Genomic DNA, 19189 nt, shown 5'->3' on the forward strand with positions numbered 1-19189 from the left:
TTTCAATTCTGACTTTCTTTCAATATCAAATTGAAGTCACAGATTATTGTGCTGCATGTCAATAAATGTTCATTGTGGGCACAGACGGCGTGGGCTGAGCAGAGGAGGGCAGAGCTCTTGTCTCTATCTGTTCATAAAAATAAGTTTATTTAAGAATGAAAGCAAAGTGGCCTAATGCAACTGTAGGCACCAAGAGAAAACGGCCCCAACTTGAAGCAGCGTGGTTTCATGTTGAATTAGTTTTAATTCTTTTCACCTTCTACCGCCCTTTGGGATTAGGCAGGTACCATCCCCTTGGCTTTCCTTCAAATCCACCTTCATAATCCTCCTTCGTGAATGTCCGGAAATGCATCTTACTGGCCATGTGAGAGCGTTTCAACAGCAAACCTTAAAGTTCAATCTCAAACCTTCCATTTCAAAGTCAAACATTCAGCATCAAACTTTTCGGGTTTCGCTGCCGGAGTTGTCGCGTTTCACTCAGTCACTCGGGCCATCTCCAGTGCTAAAAAAGGCTCCTGTGCTGAGTGCTGAGCTCTGAATCCTCCTCACCCCCTCAGAGCCACATGGTTCGCCGTGTTTGTTATTTCTGCTTTTTTTTTATCTGTGCCTGTGGTACCTCGGCTGTTTTCTGCAAGGGACTGTGGGCAATTCCACCGCTCCACATGGTTCACTGTTTGTTTTTTCTGCTTTTTAACTGAGCGTGTGGTACCTCGGCTGTTTTCTGCAAGGGACTGCGGGCAATTCCACCGCTCCACTGGGCAGTTTACAACCCTGTGCGACTCAGCAGCGGACTATTTCGAGCTGGTCGCGCTGATTTAGACCACAATCATGATGTATATTATGTATTTATATCGGGACCCCCCCCCGTGTCGCCCCCTCACCCTCGTGAGGCGGCGCCTCCGCGCCCGCCATGGCGGGCGGGGCCGCCCCGCGATGTGGAGTCCCGCAGATTCGCCACGGCTCCCTCCCTCCCTCCCGCCGCCCGGGAGGGCACAGGGAGGGCTCGGCTCCTCTTGGAGGGCTCCGGTAGGAGCGGGGCAGCCGAGGCGGCCCCGCCGTTGTGAGCGGGGCTGGCGGGGAGAGGATCCCCGGCGGGGGTTGTGTCGAAAGTGCGGAGCGCAGCGCGCAGGCACCGCCGCCGCCCCGGGCCGGGGGAACAAAGGGAGCGCGGCCGCCGGTGAGTCCGCGGTGGGTTCGGTCGGGCCGAGCGGGGCCCCGGCGGGTAAAACGGGACCCTCCCGGGGGTGAAACGGAGCCTCCCGGGGGCTGCGGGGCTCGGCAGGGCCGGAGGGGCCGGGCAGGGTGTGGGGGGGAGAGCCGAGTGGCTCCCGCGGCCCGGTGCGAGCTCCCCGTGTACCATCCCGGGCCGCGGTTCTGAGGCCGAGGAAAGCCGAAAAAAATACTGTGTTACAGCCCTTTTTTTTTTATTTTATTTTTGGTTACACCTCGGTGTAAAACCTCGCTGCCGGAAGGTTAAAACCTGGCCTGTGAGACCGCCGCTGCCGGGCTTTGGTGGTTATTTTATGTGCCCAGATACGTGGATTTGGTCGTTTGTGCATTAATGCCCGATTTCTGAAAGAGTCGGTGTAAAATAATGGGGTGTGTTCTTTTTATTCCTTAATGGGGAAAAAAATATATATATTTACTTAAAAGCTTTAATATGAAGATGAGTCTAAGCCTGCGTGCTCTTGCACAGCTATTTAAGGCCAGATTCCTTGGAAAGTCCAGTAGTTTTTCAAAGAGATAACACCCAAGTTTCTAAATGCGCTTTTGTCCTTATTCCGAAATTGGCAAACTCTTTGGGAGTCGGTGGTAACGATGCTAATTGAAGCTTCAAAGATCTGGGGGAGCAGAGGCACAGCACTCACTGGCGTGATCTTCTTTTGTCTTGCAGAAGTACAAATATAATGTCAGGTGGCTGAAAATTTGACTATCAAAATGTCAAGTAAGTTTTTTTCAGATTTTTTTTTTTTCCTTCCTTTAACTTGGTGAGTTAAAAGATCTGGTTCGGCAGAACCTGTTTGTGAGATAATCCCATTGTTCCTGAAAGGAAATACAGGAAGTGTAGTGATTCCTGACCAAACTCTTGGCCTTAAATCGCGCTGTGGCTGATTCCTGGCATGTTGCTTTCGTGGGAAATCCAGATATCACAGCTTCTAAATCCTGTTTGACTGCATTTTTGCTTTCCCTCCCTGTAATTGGTGTGCATATAAATGCACATATAGATTCTCCAGTCTCCGGTAGAATTTCTGTCTTGTTTTTTTTTGTAAATTGCTTTAAAAATGTTGGCCACAGCAGATGCCTTATAAAGAATTCGTTCAGATTTTCCAGAAAAAAAAAAATTGTGCTTACCTTTCTATCTTAACAGAAAGGCCATCCTATGCCCCACCTCCCACCCCAGCTCCTGCAACCGTAAGTATAGTGATTTTTCTCATTAACACAGAGCCTTTAGTAACTTCCCAGAGCAATAATTATGGAGTGGCATCACCTTCCTGTATCGGAAACACAGGCACTAATTAACGTGAATTGAACTGTTTAAATTAATCCCATTCTTTTTTAAGCACTTTGCGAGAGAGGAGCTGAATAAATTTGTTTCGCCTTTGAGGCTGGATCTTGCAGGCACTGAATTTTCTGTGAGCAGTCACTTGTCTGAAATGATTCACAGGGGGTTGCAGCAGTGCTGGAGTAGTTAAGAACCAACTCACATATTTAATTCTAAAACTTCCCACTGAGCCTGTGCCCAAATCATGGGCAGACAGTGCATTTTGTTTTTTTTTTTAAAATGTTTCTGTTGTCCTGAGCTGCATTTCAGTGGAATGTAGGAATGTGCAAAATCCTGTCACACTGGGACAGAACAGTGAAACACTCCTGATGCCAGCCTTGCACTCCTTGAAATCGCTGGTATTTTGGAGTCCAGGACATGGGAAGTATTTTACTTTCTAGTAAAGTGCTGTGGGATCACACTGAGGGAAACATGAGCGGGAGCTTTGTATCCTCTCCAGTGACATTCCTGGATGGCAGGGAACTCTTTGAAAGCAAATGCTCCTCTTTGGTCACATTTCTGAATAGTTTGGATTTTACGATAAATCCTTTGTACAGAAGAATGAGCAAAGATGCTCTAGTGATGATTTTTATTTTTTTAAACCAAAGAAGATTGGAAAACTGTTGCCCAATAGTGTGTCCCTGGTCTCTGCAGGATGGGAATTAGATGGAATGTGATCCTTCAAATTTATTGTGCCATACTTTACTTGTAAAGAGGCTTAAAAATGATACAGTGCATAAATCCAAGTTATGTTTTCATAAGTTTACACAAATAAAACTTGGTTTGCGTAGTTTGTTCAGCGTTTTCATTTTGCACAGACCTGTGCCAGTGTTAGGAGGGATGTGATGGATCCACCCTGAGCCCTGGATTCCTGCCTGGAGAGCTGTGCACACACATGGCATTCCTTTGGGACGTAGCATGGACACAGATGTTAAATTGTTTGTGTTGCTGTGGTGCAGCCCCTCAGAAGGATGCCTGAAACACATCAGAACTGCAGCCAGTGATGTGCCTTGCCTGTCTAACAAGCACCTTTTCTTGTATTTGATATCGTATTTTGTGCAGTCCTTCAGGTGATGGTCTGTGCTCTGTTAATGCAAGTCATGAAGCAGCCAAATAACCTTGCTTGTTCTTCCACAGCCAGTTCCAGGTGCTGCAGTGGACAAAGTCCCAGTAGTTCTCCTAACTGCAGTACTGTAGCTGAAAATAAAAAGTCTCCATGTGTTGCAAGGTAGTTCCCTGGTAACGTTTAAAATCCTGTCTTGCAGAAATAAAGAATTAAGCAGACGGAGATTACAATTGTCACCTGGTTTTATTGAAGAGGTGTAGTTCAACCTATGCAAAACCTGTTGTTATGGTAATGCAAAAAAAAACTACAGTAAAGTGGTGTCTTATGAAGTAGTGAGTGTGTATGTCATGAACCCAGGCATACAGATGAGCACATGTCAGCTGCTGTGACTGAGTTAAAAAGCTTGGCAATAAAATCTCTATGGAAGGCTGAGTGTTAAAGGATAATCTTCCTCTGCACTTGTATGTTAATAAAATCCTGCAGTGTGTCTGCCTTTACCTGAAACCTTCAGAGTTAACTGCAGTCAGCTCCTAGGGCAACACTGTTCAGTGTCTGGGTGTGTCATGCTTTGGTTCTTGGAGTCCTGAACCAATTTGTAGAATTTTTGTAACTGTGATCTAGAACAGGTCCAGCCAGCAAATCCCTGGGAAAGAATGTAGGAGTGTTTACTAAGGCTACTGGAGAGAGGGACACTGTGGGGATGGCAATCAAATGTCTAGAAACACTCCAGGCTCTGATGAATCCCAATGGAGTGACAGGACCACGACAGTCAGGGTTTAATCACGGTCACTGGTAAATAGCTGATCTATTTTTTCCCAACAAAATTTGATTGGGAAATGGGGGATAATGGAAAAAGGTAGACATTTAAGCGAGGAGGGGGAATATAGGGAACCCAGTGACACTTGGGTGTCCTTAGATAAGTGAGAAGGGAGTGTAAAGAACTCAGATCTTTCTCTGCATGACTGAGGTGAGAACAAATCGATCCACTTTCATGAATGACTGAAGATGTATTGATTAACTTCTGAGTTGTCCTGGATTGGGTGGTCTGTTCAGACTAGTTTGTAGTTTCTAACCTGTAGATCTTTTTGCAGAACTAGAGTTCCTCAGTCTGCCTTATGACAGAGGGATGTCTCTGGGAATTGTCTTCAGCCACTGGCAGTGGTGCACAGATGGTGCCTTGAGAGATTTCCTCCCCCCTCCACGTTTGTTGGGAAGGCAGAATGCTGGGAGGAAAATCAGGCAGGGGTTTTCGTTGGTGTAAATGTGGATACAGGGGATTTCTGGCCCATCACTGGGTGCTGTGTCACCCTGTAACTTTCACCCTTTGGATATAAGAGTCTTCTGAATTCCTTGGTGGCCTATGTTGGAAAATTTTATTAGCAATCAGCTGGATTTACAGAATACTCGTTTAAATAAGTTGCACAGTTAATAGCAATAAAATCAACCAACTTCAGACAGAAATTTGTAGTGACACATTTGCTTAAAAGTCCTGTTTCCTTACTAGGTTTGTACTGGAGTAAGTTGTGTGTGTTGGGAAGACACCGACTGCTACACCTCATTGCTTGTTTGAATTCTGGTTGCTTTTGCATGCCATATTGCAGTTCATTTTCATTTCTGTGTTTTCCTCGTTTGAGCTCATTTCTCATTCGTGTTTTTGTCTCATTTGTTTCCATCAGCAAATGCCCAGCACCCCAGGGTTTGTGGGATACAATCCATACAGCCATCTGGCCTACAACAACTACAGGCTGGGAGGGAACCCGGGCACCAACAGCCGGGTCACGGTAGGAGAATCAACTATTACATCCTCCAGCAAACACCAGGATTTGACCAGAAATGGCTTTAGGGTTAGGATCTTCGGAGTCTTGGCTGCTGCCACTTCTTTATTAAAAGAACCAACTCACTTCTGACTCTTATTTCCCCACCCTCCCCCCCTTCCCCCTTCACTCTGAATGAAACCTTTTGCAGGAAAATGAGCTTCTACTCAGCAGGGAGAACTGGTGATGGTTTGTGATGCAGAACTCCAAAAATGACAGACTTTGTGGTCTTCAGCGACCACTGCATGCGTAGGGAGGAGTTCTGTAGCTGGGTACGAATTGTTGGAGGGGGGGAACTGCTCATTTTGCTGAGGTTCATTGGCACAAAAATAAGGAAGAGCGTTTTGCAAACTGGAGATCGTTGATAGTCGTTGCATCATCCTGTTGAGCCATACGAGAGGTGCAAGACTTAATTATTCTTTCCAGGCTTAGACTGGTAATAACTGCACAGTCCCAAGTTCAGTCATTATTTTTTCAACAAAAGTGTGGTGATAATAAAACAGAATCCTTTCAGCTCTTACATATGTCAGTGTGTGGGAAACGGATGTCACATTCATTCTTCATGGAGTAAACAAAGTGAGGAGGAGGCAAGTGATGAGGGAGGTGACAGGTTCATTTCAAACACGGATGAAGTGCTGAGAATTGGATGGAGTTAGGAAACAAAAAGTAGACTGGGGAAATGTAACATTTTCATAACACAACAGAGTAAACCCCTGATGTGGGGTTTTTTTTAATATCTCAAAACTTCAGGGTTTTTTCGTGTAAGACTTTGTACCTTGAAACATCAGTTTGCAAAGCAATACCAAGATTTCTCAAGGACCAAAATGCGTGGTGCTTTGAATGGAAGTGTACTCCTTTTATGCCTCTCATATAAACCTTCTTTCAGACTTCACATATGAAGTTCATTCTATTTGTTAAAGCATTTACAGAAAGGACCTTCCCCTACAAGCTGGAATTGACTGAACGGACACTATTTCCTTACACGAGAATAAGTCAGGTTTTGTCTGAGAACTTCCATTGTTTCTGTATGTCACAAACATACACAGCCTGCTCTGCCATGCATATCCCAGTATATGGATGGTGTCTTTAAGTCCCTCTTAATTTAAAAGCATTGAACAGTTTCCGTTAATGTTTTTCCAACCCATCTGTACGTGTATCTATGTATACATTCTGGTGATGCATATACCTCATGCACATTATTTATACACAGTTCTGTATGCATTGTTCATAGAGCTCCATAAATTCAGCAGAACAAAAGAAAAAAAAAACTTACTGGGAGTTAAAATTGGAAAACCGAATGTGGGACGTGGGCCTCTGGGGGCTACACACAAGTGTTGATCTGTGGGCCACAGTCCTGAAAGGTCTTGAACCTTTGTATTTTTATTTAAATGCACCCACTTAATATAACAGAACTCCTGGAAGTGCTGGAAGAGGGGAGGATTTCAGACCCTGCAGGTGACAGGGGCTGTGATGGCACTGCACTGTTCTAGGAGGAAACCCTGTGGGGTGTTCTGTGGGTTGAGGGGACACGAGGGGAGGCAGCAGCTTTCCAGCAGCAGTTGGTGCTCAGTGTCCTTTTGTGTAGTGCCAGCAGTGCCTGACAGTGTCAAAGCCAAGGGAAGATAGAGCACAGGAGCATGTTACAGGCTAATTGGGACAATTAATTACAGCTTGGCTACAAGCAGAGCACACATTTTGCAGTTCAGCTGCATAGGGTGGTTTTCTTTTTATCGTGAGTCTGTTAATTGGCTCCAAATTACCACTGACGAATTTTGCAGGCAATTGCTAAAATTATTTGGTACATCTCTAACTTAGTGCTTTAAAACTTCCTGCCTATCTTTTTTTCACCTGTGCAGTAGCCACATTAAATTTGTCAAAACAGGGAAAATAAATCGCTCACCAGGAGTGAGGAAAAACCAGCCTGCTGGGATTGGTGTCTCCATGGCAGTTCCTAAGCTGTGTAGTTCAGTTTTAAGAACATGGAGCCCTTCTGAGGATTTGCCTAGTTACTGCTCTGTAAACTTACAGAGAGAAAAGGGCAAACTGAGGTTGGAAATCACTGCTATGAGGACCAGCTCTAGTTAGTGCCTGTTCACAGACTGGGTCGTTTTTTAAGTGGTGGTGTTTGCTTCTCTCGGTGGGGGTGTGTGAATGCACGAAGAGCGAGTGTTTTCCAACACTGGAGCGTGTGGAAACTGCCCAGCAATCCCATTAACGAATGGATTTATCCGGTTTTTTTTATAGGCTTCCTCTGGTATTACCATTCCCAAGCCCCCCAAACCCCCAGACAAGCCCCTGATGCCCTACATGAGGTACAGCCGGAAGGTGGGTATTATTACCGTGTCCGTCAGTTAATAAAGTCAGTGTTGGTTTGTGCTAACAATTAATTGCTATGATCTTAGTTTCAGCTTCTAAACGTTGACTCCTAACAGCCTGCGCTCTCTTAAGGGGATGTAAAGTCCAGAGTCTGCCCTGCAGAACAAAGGCAGCAGTAGTCTGGTCACACAGTTGCCACTTTCTTGGGGGTTAAAAAAAAAAATTGCTAAAATGCTAATTCCTACCACTGTCTGCTGACAAGGATCCACCCCGCCACATTCAGAAGTTCCTGTGACTTACTGACAGAACTTTTTTATATAAAGGAAGTATTCCTTGCGTTTTCTGGGCTTGGTGCAGTGCTGTAGCTGGACTGAAGAGTAGCAATGAGTGGACTTTGCATGTTCTCCTTCACCACCCTAGCCCGTGGCAACGTTCGCTTCGCTATTCTGTGAACTGTGTGACAGAAATAGGAGAGAGACTCTTGTGGAGTCTGGAGTCTGATGGGGCATGGGGAGGGCATGGCAGCCTGGCTGAAGCAGGTGAGCCAGAAGGAATTTCTTCCACTTCTGGTAAAGTATCTTTACCAGCCTGTCTGTCTTAGGCCAAAAAAACCATCAACACACAAAAAAAAAAAATAAAAAAAAATCAAGTGGTGCAGCAAGAAATTACACTGGCAGCTCTCCTTTTTTTTTTTTTTTTCCCTATAAAGTTAGAGACCTTTTTGGTGGAGTCAGAACTTGTTGGAACTCAGATTGATCAGCAAGACTGAAATATTGTGAAATGTTACATTCTGATCTGAAAAGCTCAGTCTCTTTGTCATAATCTACTGCTGGATGTGTTTACTCAGTAGCATTTTTTTTCCCCGAGATGCAGCGATGTGCATTTAAGAAGAGAATTGAGAGGGTTAAAGGCAATATTCCCATGAGACCAAAGCCACTCAGCAATTGCCTGGTTCAGTAGCTGGCTTCCTACTGACTTCCTACCCCAGAAAATAATCCAGATAGTTTAGACAGACTCATTCCTAACTTAATCCTGTTTTTCGTGGTGATTCCAGAAAGAACACTGAGATGACAATATAAAATGTTTAATTTGGAAGTATTTAGATATCATTAGTAAAGCTCCAGCTGTTTCTGTTAAGGTCTGGGACCAAGTGAAGGCGTCCAATCCCGATTTGAAGTTATGGGAAATTGGCAAGATTATTGGAGGAATGTGGCGAGATCTCACTGATGAAGAGAAGCAAGAGTATTTGAATGAATATGAAGCTGAAAAGGTAAATGGAAGAAATCTGGGATGTTTATTACAGCTGATTCTTCTAGGAACTGGTCTGAGAAGAAAAATTCATCTTCCCCATGCAGGGGTGTTTGAGGCATTCACGAGAGCCCTGTATGTAACTTAAGTGGAAGTTTGTCCTGACACGCCTCTTAGATTTTTTTTTTTTTAAAATAACTGTGCATCAACTGTGACTGGTCAGTTTTTAGACCTAATTCAGAATGATGTATTTATAATTGAGTGTCGATTTTAACTGTTTAATGAATGGATTTGATTGTACAACATCAGTATTGAAAAGATTGTCTCAACACCAAAACCCTCTTTCAAAACTGGTGCTCTGCAACTACTGCTGTTGTCATGAACGTGTTCATAAGAGACTTCCAGTCACGTGGGGTTTGGTTTTCCTGGTGTAACCTGGTGGAACTCCACACTGTGGCATTAGTGTATTGTTTCTTAATAGAAAATGCTGCCACCTCTAGGGTTTTCTTGTGCTTTTGTTTTGGTTTTACTGATCTTAATGACAAGAGACGACAGCTCCTCATGTCTGGGTTGGTAAGTGTTGAGCACCTGTACAAGGCTGTTCTTGTGATTTCTCAGGTACAAAGGGGAGAATTGTCCAGCTGATGTGCTGTGTTTACGCCTGGCAGGCATCTGGGGCTGTGGACACCTGGTCAAATCTCAGCTGGTTCTATGCCAAGGCAGTAGAGAAGTACTGCAAACTGGGTGCTCTTAGCTGAAAACAAACAAACAAACAAAGCAGGAATTTTATCTTTTACCTTCTAATGATGTTTAGATTGTAAGCTCCTTGGGGCAGGGGCCAGCTGGTTTCTATTTGTGCAGTGCCCAGGCAGGAGGATTCTGGTCCTGATCGTAAAGAAAACAAGACTTTTAGGTACCTTTAACAATATTGTAGATTATATCTCATTTTTCATTGGAAATACCTTAAATCACTATTAAAAAAAAAAATCTTAAAAGTGAGATTAAAGAAAGCAGTTCAAAGGGAGAAGGTATTTCAAAGAAGGTGAAAATAGTGCTGCCATCCTGCTGCAGAAGGAGACAGGAGTCTGGCTGCAGCTCCCTGTGTCATCCCAGTGCAGGGATGGGCCAAAGAATGGACAAATCGTAAGTGATTTTGAAAACTGGTTCATGACATACTGGAGTAAGGAAAGAGAAGAAAATCAGAATCACAGATCTAGTTAGAACTCCAGAGAGTCATTGAGAATATTGTACGTTTGCTAATTTTATCTTAACCAGAGCTTGATCATAAGTGCCTTGTTCTGAGGTGCTCTGAGTCTGAAATCTCAGCTAACAGAGCTGTCCTAAGACCTTCAGGCAGTAAAACTGAAACGGACCTAAAGGCCCAGCCGTGTTTTTAAAGCACGAACGGACACTATGGAAGAAGTTCTGAGTTGTAAAAGAGAAAGGCTGGGAGAACCCGGTCCCTGGTGTGTCAGCCAGAGCGGGCCCAGGACAGCCCTGTGAGCTGCACGGGGGCAACGGTTGTGTCGGGGGCGGGAGTCGCCCGGTGGTGCGATCAAAACCGTGTGTTGGTCACGTTTCAGATCGAGTACAACGAGTCCATGAAGGCCTACCACAACTCCCCTGCCTACCTGGCCTACATCAACGCCAAGAGCCGCGCCGAGGCCGCGCTGGAGGAGGAGAGCCGGCAGAGACAGTCGCGCATGGAGAAGGGGGAGCCCTACATGAGCATCCAGCCCGCCGAGGACCCCGACGGTAAGAGGAGCAGTGCCTGAGTGCGCTGCCAGTGGGACAGGCTCAGTACAGGACCAGCAGCAGAGAGACACAAAACCACCCCTGCCCATCTTCCACAGCGCTTAACCTCACTGCCTGTCTGTTCTGGTGCCTTTGATACTGATTATCGCATTTTACTCCGTAACAAAGCTGACTTTGTTCCCAAAAGTAAGGTGGCACCCGTGGCAGAAGCTATTCCAACCCTTCTTAATTAAGTGTGAAGTAATGCTTACAGTTCAAACCAAATCAGTCTGCTTACAGCTTTAGCACATGCATTAGAAAAGGCTTAGATGCCTGATTTAATCCAGCTTGGGTGGAATGTTGTGCTTTATTAACAGAAGCACATAAATCTGACAGGCAGAGTTCTGGTGCGATTAAGAGCACCTGAACTTTTCAGTGTGTTCAACAACTGTCATTTGAGATTGTTTAGGGAGTGAGGTGCCCTTGCTGCTGACAAGTTGATGAGAAAATTCTGAAAGTTTATTTGACTGCAAGGAAATGCACCCCACCCAGTGGGAAAAGTCAGCCCCACACACCTCATGGCTGCTTTTAAATTCATCACCGAATACTTGTTGAAACCTGAGGGTGAAAAATGTACTCAGTTACACCCTTTTTTTTTTTTCCTTCCCCCTCGTAAAAGCACACCTCTGAGATAAAGCTCATGGCAAACAGCACTTTCCCCTGTGTGAGGTAATTGCAACATTTATGTAAATACATTCAGTGTTGGACTGGCTGGAACTTGGGGATTTGAGATTCTGTTCTGTGCTGCCTGGACCAGGTGAACTTGGGCAGAACCAGCCATTATCTCTTTTTGCTTTGTTTAAACAGATACCTCAATGAGAAAATGAACATAACACTTTGAAAACAAAGGGGACAGAAACTTTGATTTGACTAGTTCTCTCCTCTGGTAGTATCTCCTGGTGTGCTGTTAGGCTTCTCCTTAAAATTTCTGTGAATAGTTGGAGGGTCACCTCTGTTAGGAATATTTGATGTAAAGTTAATTCAGCTTTTGGACTTTCCTACGTGACGTTGTTCTGGGATATAATTCATACTTACTGCTGAACTGATTTCTCTTTGGAGAAATGCATTTACTAATAAACAGATAGAATAAATAAATAGAGTACTCCTAATAGATTCCTATGAATTTTCAGTGATGCTCAAACATGTATATCACTGCTTCATGCTTTCGGTCCTTCAGTGTCTCAAAAAGTAAGTGGTTTTGATCTGTGCTACAGAGGTTGTTTACAGAGGGGTCGCTGTCCTGCTTGCATTTTGCACTGGGTTTCGCTCTGCTAACGTGATTGATCAGGGTTGGTTCTTTTATTCACTGCGTTAATATTCCCTCTTACTGTGGGAAACGTTGGAAAGCAAGGCAGTCAGTCAGCAGCCAGGCCAGTGGCAGTTTCAGCTGTGGGAGAGGCGTGTGAAGTGGGCTGTGAGAGCTGTGCCAGGGGAACGCCGTGCAATTCCCTGGTGCTCCCTGTGTGTTCCCGGGCGCTCCGTGATGTGCCAGGGTTACCATCCCACACAGCGCTGTGGGGACAGCGTCAGCCTCGGGGCTCCCCGTGCCACTGAAGCACTGAAGCACTTTCCCCCCTCCCCACCCCGGCCTCGTGTTGCAGATTACGACGATGGGTTCTCCATGAAGCACACGGCCACGGCGCGGTTCCAGCGCAACCACCGGCTCATCAGCGAGATCCTCAGCGAGAGCGTGGTGCCCGACGTCCGCTCCGTGGTCACCACGGCCAGGATGCAAGTCCTGAAGCGCCAGGTTCAGTCCCTAATGGTTCATCAGGTAAAGAGGAAGGACGTGGATGCAGCTGAAACGTGGTGGTTGTTGGGCTGGACTCCAGGTCTCGGATCATTTGATCGCTTACATGACTGTTCTTGCTGGGTGTCACATTCTGTGCACTCCAAGAGCTAATCCCTGGGTTTGCTTGGGAGCTGCAGGATGTGAGACTTCACCAGCTGGGCTGTTTTGTTGCTGAGGGTCACATTAAGGTGTACTTTGTTCTGTAGGATATCCTAGGTATTAATTCCATAGCTTTTCATTCTGACATACAGCCCTCTGTATTATTACAGCATAAGTCTGCTGGGTAATAGGTGGAGTTGTGATTTTGGGTACCTGACAACTCATTACCTTGTTTGCAATGAATTCTTTTTACAGTAAATTGTCCCTATTGTAGCATTCCTAGTTGAGAGGTAAATTCATACGAGGAAATCTGGTGAGGTCACACCTGCACCCAGCTTTGACTGGGCACATGCCTGTATTTTCCAAACACTCATGTTACCAAAAGAACCCTGTCAGCATGGTCAGTGTGCGTGTGGGTGAGGTCAGACAAGCATTAGGTAGAGGTGTGTTGGGTTTTTTTAATTAACAGATTATTTGGAGGGTGGAGGGGGTGGTTTCCCTTCTTTCCTTTGAATTGTGGTCTGTGTTATGAGAATGTAATTGATGTGGGAGTGTGCCTCTACCTGTGGGCTGTGTATATCCAGACCTGAGGGGTGCAGAATAGGAAAGAAAATGTGCACATTTGATGCTGGAAGCATCATTTACAATATGCCTGAACTGCTGCATGGACCCATTTACTGTTCATACTTTTCAGTATGAACTTCTGAGCTGTTGGCTGTCAGATCAAGGCAGGCAGAAGGATGTTTATGTATTAGAGCAATATTTAAAAATAACCCCATAGAAATATTTTTGTGCATAAGCTGTAGCTTTACCCGGTTCTCAGGTGACTTCACAGTGAAGTTCTTGCCATTCATTTCACTTCCAGCGTAAACTCGAAGCTGAGCTGCTGCAAATTGAGGAGCGTCACCAGGAAAAGAAGAGGAAGTTTTTGGAAAGCACAGAGTCCTTCAACAACGAGCTTAAAAGGGTACAATTCACTTTGCTTCACTTTCTGTGAGGAAGCTGCTGGTTCCCCTCTGGTACAAGTGCGTCAGTTCAGTTGTGTGCAATGACCCAGCTGCTGAGGCAGTGCCCTGGGGTGGGTGATAAAAAGCACAGGGTGATTTCCTGCTCCTTCAGGGACCTTTAGTGGTGACATGGGGCCAGTAGAGTTTAGGGTTCCTCCAGGCTGGACCTGAGGAGGAGCACCTGAAGGAAGGTGAAGCCACTGTGGAGGACACACTCTTCTCCTTGGCTGTGTTCAAATAACAACCTCTAGGTTGTTTATTTATCCCCTCCCCCTTTATTTTTGTTAATATGCCTATATCTCCCTCATGACCGAAGATTTTGATACAAACTTTGTCAAATCAAAGTTATGTTGCACACAGAAATACTGAACTCATATTCGGGGCTTACTGATGTTTTGTTTTTCAGCCTGAGGTAGTAAAAGAGCTTTCTTCTTCCTCTTAATTTCTAGTTATGCAGCTTGAAGGTGGAAGTGGATATGGAAAAAATCGCAGCTGAGATTGCCCAGGCTGAGGAGCAGGCCCGCAAGAGGCAGGAGGAAAGGGAGAAGGAGGCAGCTGAGCAAGCCGAGCGCAGTCAGAACAACCTGGCAGCTGAGGAGGAGCAGGCAGCCAGCAAGGGGGAGGAGAAGAAGGAAGAGGAGAGCACTCCGATGGAGACAGGTAACTGCACCTGAACACCTGCTGTGGAATCCTCCCAGCACCTCAGAGGGTCTCTGAGGAGCCCCAGCTCAGCCAGGAGAACAGTTGCTTTCTACTTAATTACTCATTTTTAAGAGGGGAGGGGATAAGAACACACAGAGTCCCATGTCGTGCTTTGTGTGTGATGTACCCAAGGCAAAAAAAATGCTCTCTAAACCTGAGTTAGACATTGGTTTACTGGGAGCAACTGGGAGGGTTTTCTCGTCCCAGTGTCCGTGTCTAGCAAGGAGGATGGAACAGCTGCTCTCAGGTGGATTTTCCAGCTGCTTTGTGCTCTGGACAGTGGCAGTAGGAAATGCTGCTGGATTCAGAGGTCTCAGTGAATGCTACCTCAGTGATTCACTGCTGGAACAGCAGGAGCATAAGGAAAGGGGGACGAGGAGTTTTGAATTCCAGTGTCTCTGGTTTAACAAGGCACATGGCTTTCCTATGGCTGGAATTCTGAGGTCAGGCAGCTGTGGGTGACATCAGGATGCTGTGTGGCAGGACCAGGTGCATCCTCAGCACCGAGGTCCCTGAGCTGTGCCTGCCACTGCACGTTCTGAGTGGCACAACCGCCGTGGAACACTTCGGATTTGTTACAAGCCAAATCCCAGTTGCACAACCCAAACAAACGCGTTGGCACGCGAGTGACGCCGAGAAATGTGTTGTTCCAGAGGAGCCTCACGCGGAGGAGAGCGCAGAGAACCAGCAGAACGGCGAGGAGGGCACCTCCACCCCCGAGGACAAGGAGAGCGGGCAGGAGGGGGTGGACAGCACGGCCGAGGAGGGGACCAGCGACAGCAACACGGGCTCGGAGAGCAACAGCGCGACCGTGGAGGAGCCGCCCGCAGACCCCACGGCCGAGGAGGGCGACAAGAAGGAGTAACCACTGTGTCTGTAATGAAGTACTGTGTGATCTCAGAACGGCTGTTGTACCTCCCCTGCCTCTGTCACTTGCCTCCAAAGGATCCCCCCGGGGGTTGATGGCGCGTCAGGTTACCGGTGTAGCGATGTGAGGGGCCCTGTAGAGCCACAGGGCCGGTCCTGCAGCAGGCAGAAAAGGAACCTCCTGTGTCTTAAGCACAGCTGTTGCAGTGTGGAGAGAGGCTTGTATCACTTGGAATTCTTCCCTAGAAAGACAGATTTGGGTTTAGGTTTAAGTGAGAAATCAGGCCTTCTCTCTTCCTTCTCGTTCCGTGACTGCCATGACTGGCGGTGTTTCCAAAGGCCCTTCCTGTCCCTGTGTGGCAGCAGTGAGCTGCAGGTGTGCCTCTCTCAGGCTGCAGCCCTTTCTGGAGGGGCTGGAACATGACTGAGGCGTTTAAAGCTGATGTTATTGTGGAGCAAAGGCCTGATGTCACCTGGAGCCTCTCCTGTCCCACCACTGCTGCACCCTCCAGTGCTGTGGCCAGCCAGGGGAAAGTTCTGCTGCAGCTGCCCCGGTCTTTGCTTTTAAAGAAGGCTTTCAGTCCTCAGGAGCAGCTCTGGAATGAGGCTGAAAGATGAAGTTAAAGGGATTTTTCGGTGTAACTTGGTTGTTTTTCTAGAGGAGCTGCTCTACAGTGGTGGAAACCTGCTCGTGGTCTGCGTGCAGCGTGTCAGGAGATCCAGTTCCAAAGGACTCAGTGTAGGCTTGCAGTAAATGACACAGCTTCAGGGATTTTTTTTTTCTGTGGTGCAGGATTCCTCTCAGCAAGCCTTTGCTTTTCTTTACCAATTAACTCCTTTTTTTGCTACAGGGAGACCCTGGTGTGGCCTCAGCCAGAGCCCTGGCACAGTACAGAGCAGGAGAGCGTTTAAACACGTGTTCTCTGAGCAGGCAGTCACTGATACGGCACAAATGGTAAAAAACAGTAGTTTTGCTTGTCATGAGCTTTCACAACCTCTGGGAACTTCAAGAAAAGGCCACAATTTGCCCTATATAAGCAAAAGCCCTAAAAAAACAAAAATACACTTAATTGCAACAACAGCCACAGGCAACTTCTTGACTTTACAACTGAGAGAGCACGTGATGCTTCAATGAATCAATGTGTTTTTACAGAGCAGTGGGTCTGTGAGATGGTGTTTTTTAAATCCTTTTGGTCTTTTTTTTTAAATGGTCTAAAAAAGAATAAAATTAAACACGTTTGGTTTTTTTTTTTTAAACTCACAGTGGTCTGTTCTTGTCTTTTAAGGTAATGGCAGTGTTTGGTTCAGAGCTTTCATCAGCTGTTCTCCATCTCAAGCCAGAGGAGAATAAACACATGGGATTTGATTTCTTGCAGATACTGTACTGCCTGGACTGGGGGCCGACCCCCACAGGGCTCAGGTGAGACTCCACACCTGAGGTGCTGCAAACCCTTGTTGTGCAACACCTTTTTATCTGCAGCAGCCCTGGGTTCTGCAGGCGGGGTGGTGGGGGGTGGGGTGCTTTTCATCTGCTCCAAATTCCCAAGGTGTATGTAAATAACTCATTATTGGCAAAGACGGGTGTGTGCAGCGCAGGGTGTGTCCCTGGGGGAGCGGAGTGGAGTGGGTGTCATCCTCACGGGTGAAATCACTTCTCTGAGCACATGAGAACCTGAACAAATGCCCGTGGGCAGTGTTGGAGCTCTGGCCAGCCCCGTGGTGCCTGGCAGAGGTGCCCATGAGGGACTGGAGCATCAGGGAGCTGGTGCAGGAGAGGGACCGGCCTCGGGAGAAACGTGGCCCTTCTGCTGTGCTCCTGCACCAGCCCTTGCCTCAGAGCAACCCTGTGCCCACCTGCAGGTCCTCAGCAGGGCCGGGAACCCTCCCAGGAGGAAGAGGCCTCGTGCTTTGCTGCTGTGCTCACTGGAGGAGCTCTTGGCCGGGTGCTCTCTGGCTGGTGGGTGGGCACAGCCATCCCCCACACCCCAGGGGGACTGGCAGGGGAAGCCAGGAGGCAAACCCCAACCCTTGCCTCTTGCCAGGGGGGGTTGTTTTCTTCAGTTTGTTTTTCTCTTGAAGAAAAACCAGGGGTTTCTGAGTCTTGAGTCGGGCGTTGTGACCTCTGACACCAGCACGGTGCTGCTGCTGGTTCGCTCTGCAGGAGGAGGTTGAGCCTGCGTCGGGTTGTTCTCAGAAATATGCTTTTATCTCACCACAAAAACACACCACGGTAAAAGTTATTAAGATGCCTGGGTTAAAAAAAGAACCGTTCTTAAAGGGGTTTGGAGTGGCTTTTTTTTTTTACATTAATGTAATAATTAGATTTTATCACCCCAAAAAACCTTCTGACCTACAAAGCTGGAATACAGTAACAGAGCAGGGCCCAAAGGGTAAATTTGAGAGGGATTTAAATGTTAAAACATGAACCAGGCACCTTGTGAGGTTGTTCAGAAGCAATTCACCAGGTGAAGTGAACCCAGATCCTGGGCCTCCCAAGAGCTTCATGCACCCAAATTCCTTCCAAACCCCTCACCTACATGTGTGGCTGAGCTTGGCTCCCCAGGAAAGACAAAAGTCTCGTGTTTGTGCAGCAGCTGAACTTTCAGAGGGGAAAAAAAGGCTTCTGGAGAAACAAAACAAGGGTAAAAAAAAAAAAGGTAAAAAAATCACTTGTGTATCACCTGGGCAAGTCTTGCCAAGCTGCTCTGCCTGGAGCCAAATGAGCTGCAGACGCTGCTTACAGAGAGGATTACGCTGGTGACAGAAAGAAATAAAACAGATTAATGGAGCTTTGCAGGGATGAAATATCAAAGCCAACCCGAACACTGGCACAGAGGGGTGGCTGGGGCAGCCTGTGTGTGGCGGAATCAGAGCCCATTCAGAGTGTTGAGCTGGTGCAGCTCAGGGCAGGAGTGGGGACACCCCGTCCCCTGCACCTTGGGGGGGCTCAGGGGAGCAGGTCCAGAGCCCCTGAGAGTGGGGAGGTGGGGATGGAGACTATGTATTTTTTTCAGAAAGCTATTTTTTCCTTCAATTTATCAAGAGCTACTCAAAGCAAATGTTCCACTGGCCACCAATCCAACCCCTTGTGCTGCCACCGTCGCTACCCCAGCGCTGTCCCTGCCCCTGTGCTGACCTCCCTTCATTCTCTTAACTGGCAAGTGTTCCCAGCAGTCCCAGCTGCTGGAATATTGAGGGAAAACACCCCTCACAGCCGACTGGAGATGGAAATGGTGCAGGTTGTGTGCAGGCAGAGGTGTGTGAGCTGGAGCAGGCGCTGCCACCAGGAGTCCCCATGAACCTGCCCAGAGAGGGAGTGCAGGGAACGCACAGTCCAACCCTCTCTGTAAACTGTGAGTAGCTCTCGCTCTTTCCTTGTACAGTGTCATCAGTGCCTACCAGCAGCAGGGCACATGTTCTGTGTGAGCGCTCAGGGCTTGAAACAACACAACCATCCTAGCTGTGAGTTCAGCTCCCCCTCACCTGCAGCAGCCCCAAGCTCTCCAGGCACCTGGATACAAAGCTGAGGGTGCTGCATTGCAGAACCAGGGGGTTCAGTTACATCAGGGAGGCAGGAGGGCTGGAATTCCACCTGTTTTTCCAGGCAGGCACCACTCCCACCCTGGACTGTTGCAGCCAGGGCTGGTTGTGCTTTCAGGGAGCTGCAACACCTGGTCAAGACTCTGAACGCTCATTCCAGGGCTCAGATCCCCGGGTTTGAAATCCCCCGCTGTGTTTGCAGAGTGTTACTGCCTGGCAGACTCTCCCAGGGGGATCTGATGATCCAAGAGGGATCAGGCACTGGGCTCTTAGAGCCTGGATCCTGCTTCAGACCTGGCTCACTGTTTGTGCTCTCAGTTCCCTTCTTTCGCTTTGACGTTTCTTTTTCCACGGCCTTCGAGGGGTTTTTTGAAGTGGTTTTGCACTTATCAGGCTGGTGTC

At 47.2% G+C, this 19189-nt stretch overlaps 1 protein-coding gene across 6 annotated transcripts; it reads left to right on the forward strand.

Annotated features, from left to right (window-relative positions):
* The first annotated feature begins 1093 nt into the window (after positions 1-1093).
* On the forward strand, positions 1094-16508 carry SMARCE1 (SWI/SNF related, matrix associated, actin dependent regulator of chromatin, subfamily e, member 1). 6 transcript variants are annotated; one of them, XM_050327531.1, is made up of 11 exons: positions 1096-1177; positions 1895-1945; positions 2369-2412; positions 5285-5389; positions 7667-7747; positions 8877-9008; positions 10570-10741; positions 12382-12554; positions 13537-13638; positions 14128-14338; positions 15034-16508. In XM_050327531.1, the coding sequence occupies exons 2-11, from the start codon at positions 1939-1941 to the stop codon at positions 15243-15245; spliced, it is 1239 nt and encodes a 412-aa protein (XP_050183488.1). In that variant the 5' UTR covers positions 1096-1177; positions 1895-1938; the 3' UTR covers positions 15246-16508. The 6 variants fall into 6 exon arrangements, with proteins under 6 accessions (XP_050183490.1, XP_050183493.1, XP_050183488.1 ...); XM_050327533.1 differs by lacking the exon at positions 8877-9008 and having other exon boundaries at positions 1094-1177; XM_050327532.1 differs by lacking the exon at positions 5285-5389 and having other exon boundaries at positions 1098-1177.
* Positions 16509-19189: the final 2681 nt, after the last annotated feature.

The sequence above is a fragment of the Myiozetetes cayanensis genome, unplaced genomic scaffold, assembly GCF_022539395.1.
Source record: "Myiozetetes cayanensis isolate MyiCay16 unplaced genomic scaffold, myiCay2020 scf34, whole genome shotgun sequence".
In the NCBI taxonomy this organism is placed as follows: domain Eukaryota; kingdom Metazoa; phylum Chordata; class Aves; order Passeriformes; family Tyrannidae; genus Myiozetetes; species Myiozetetes cayanensis.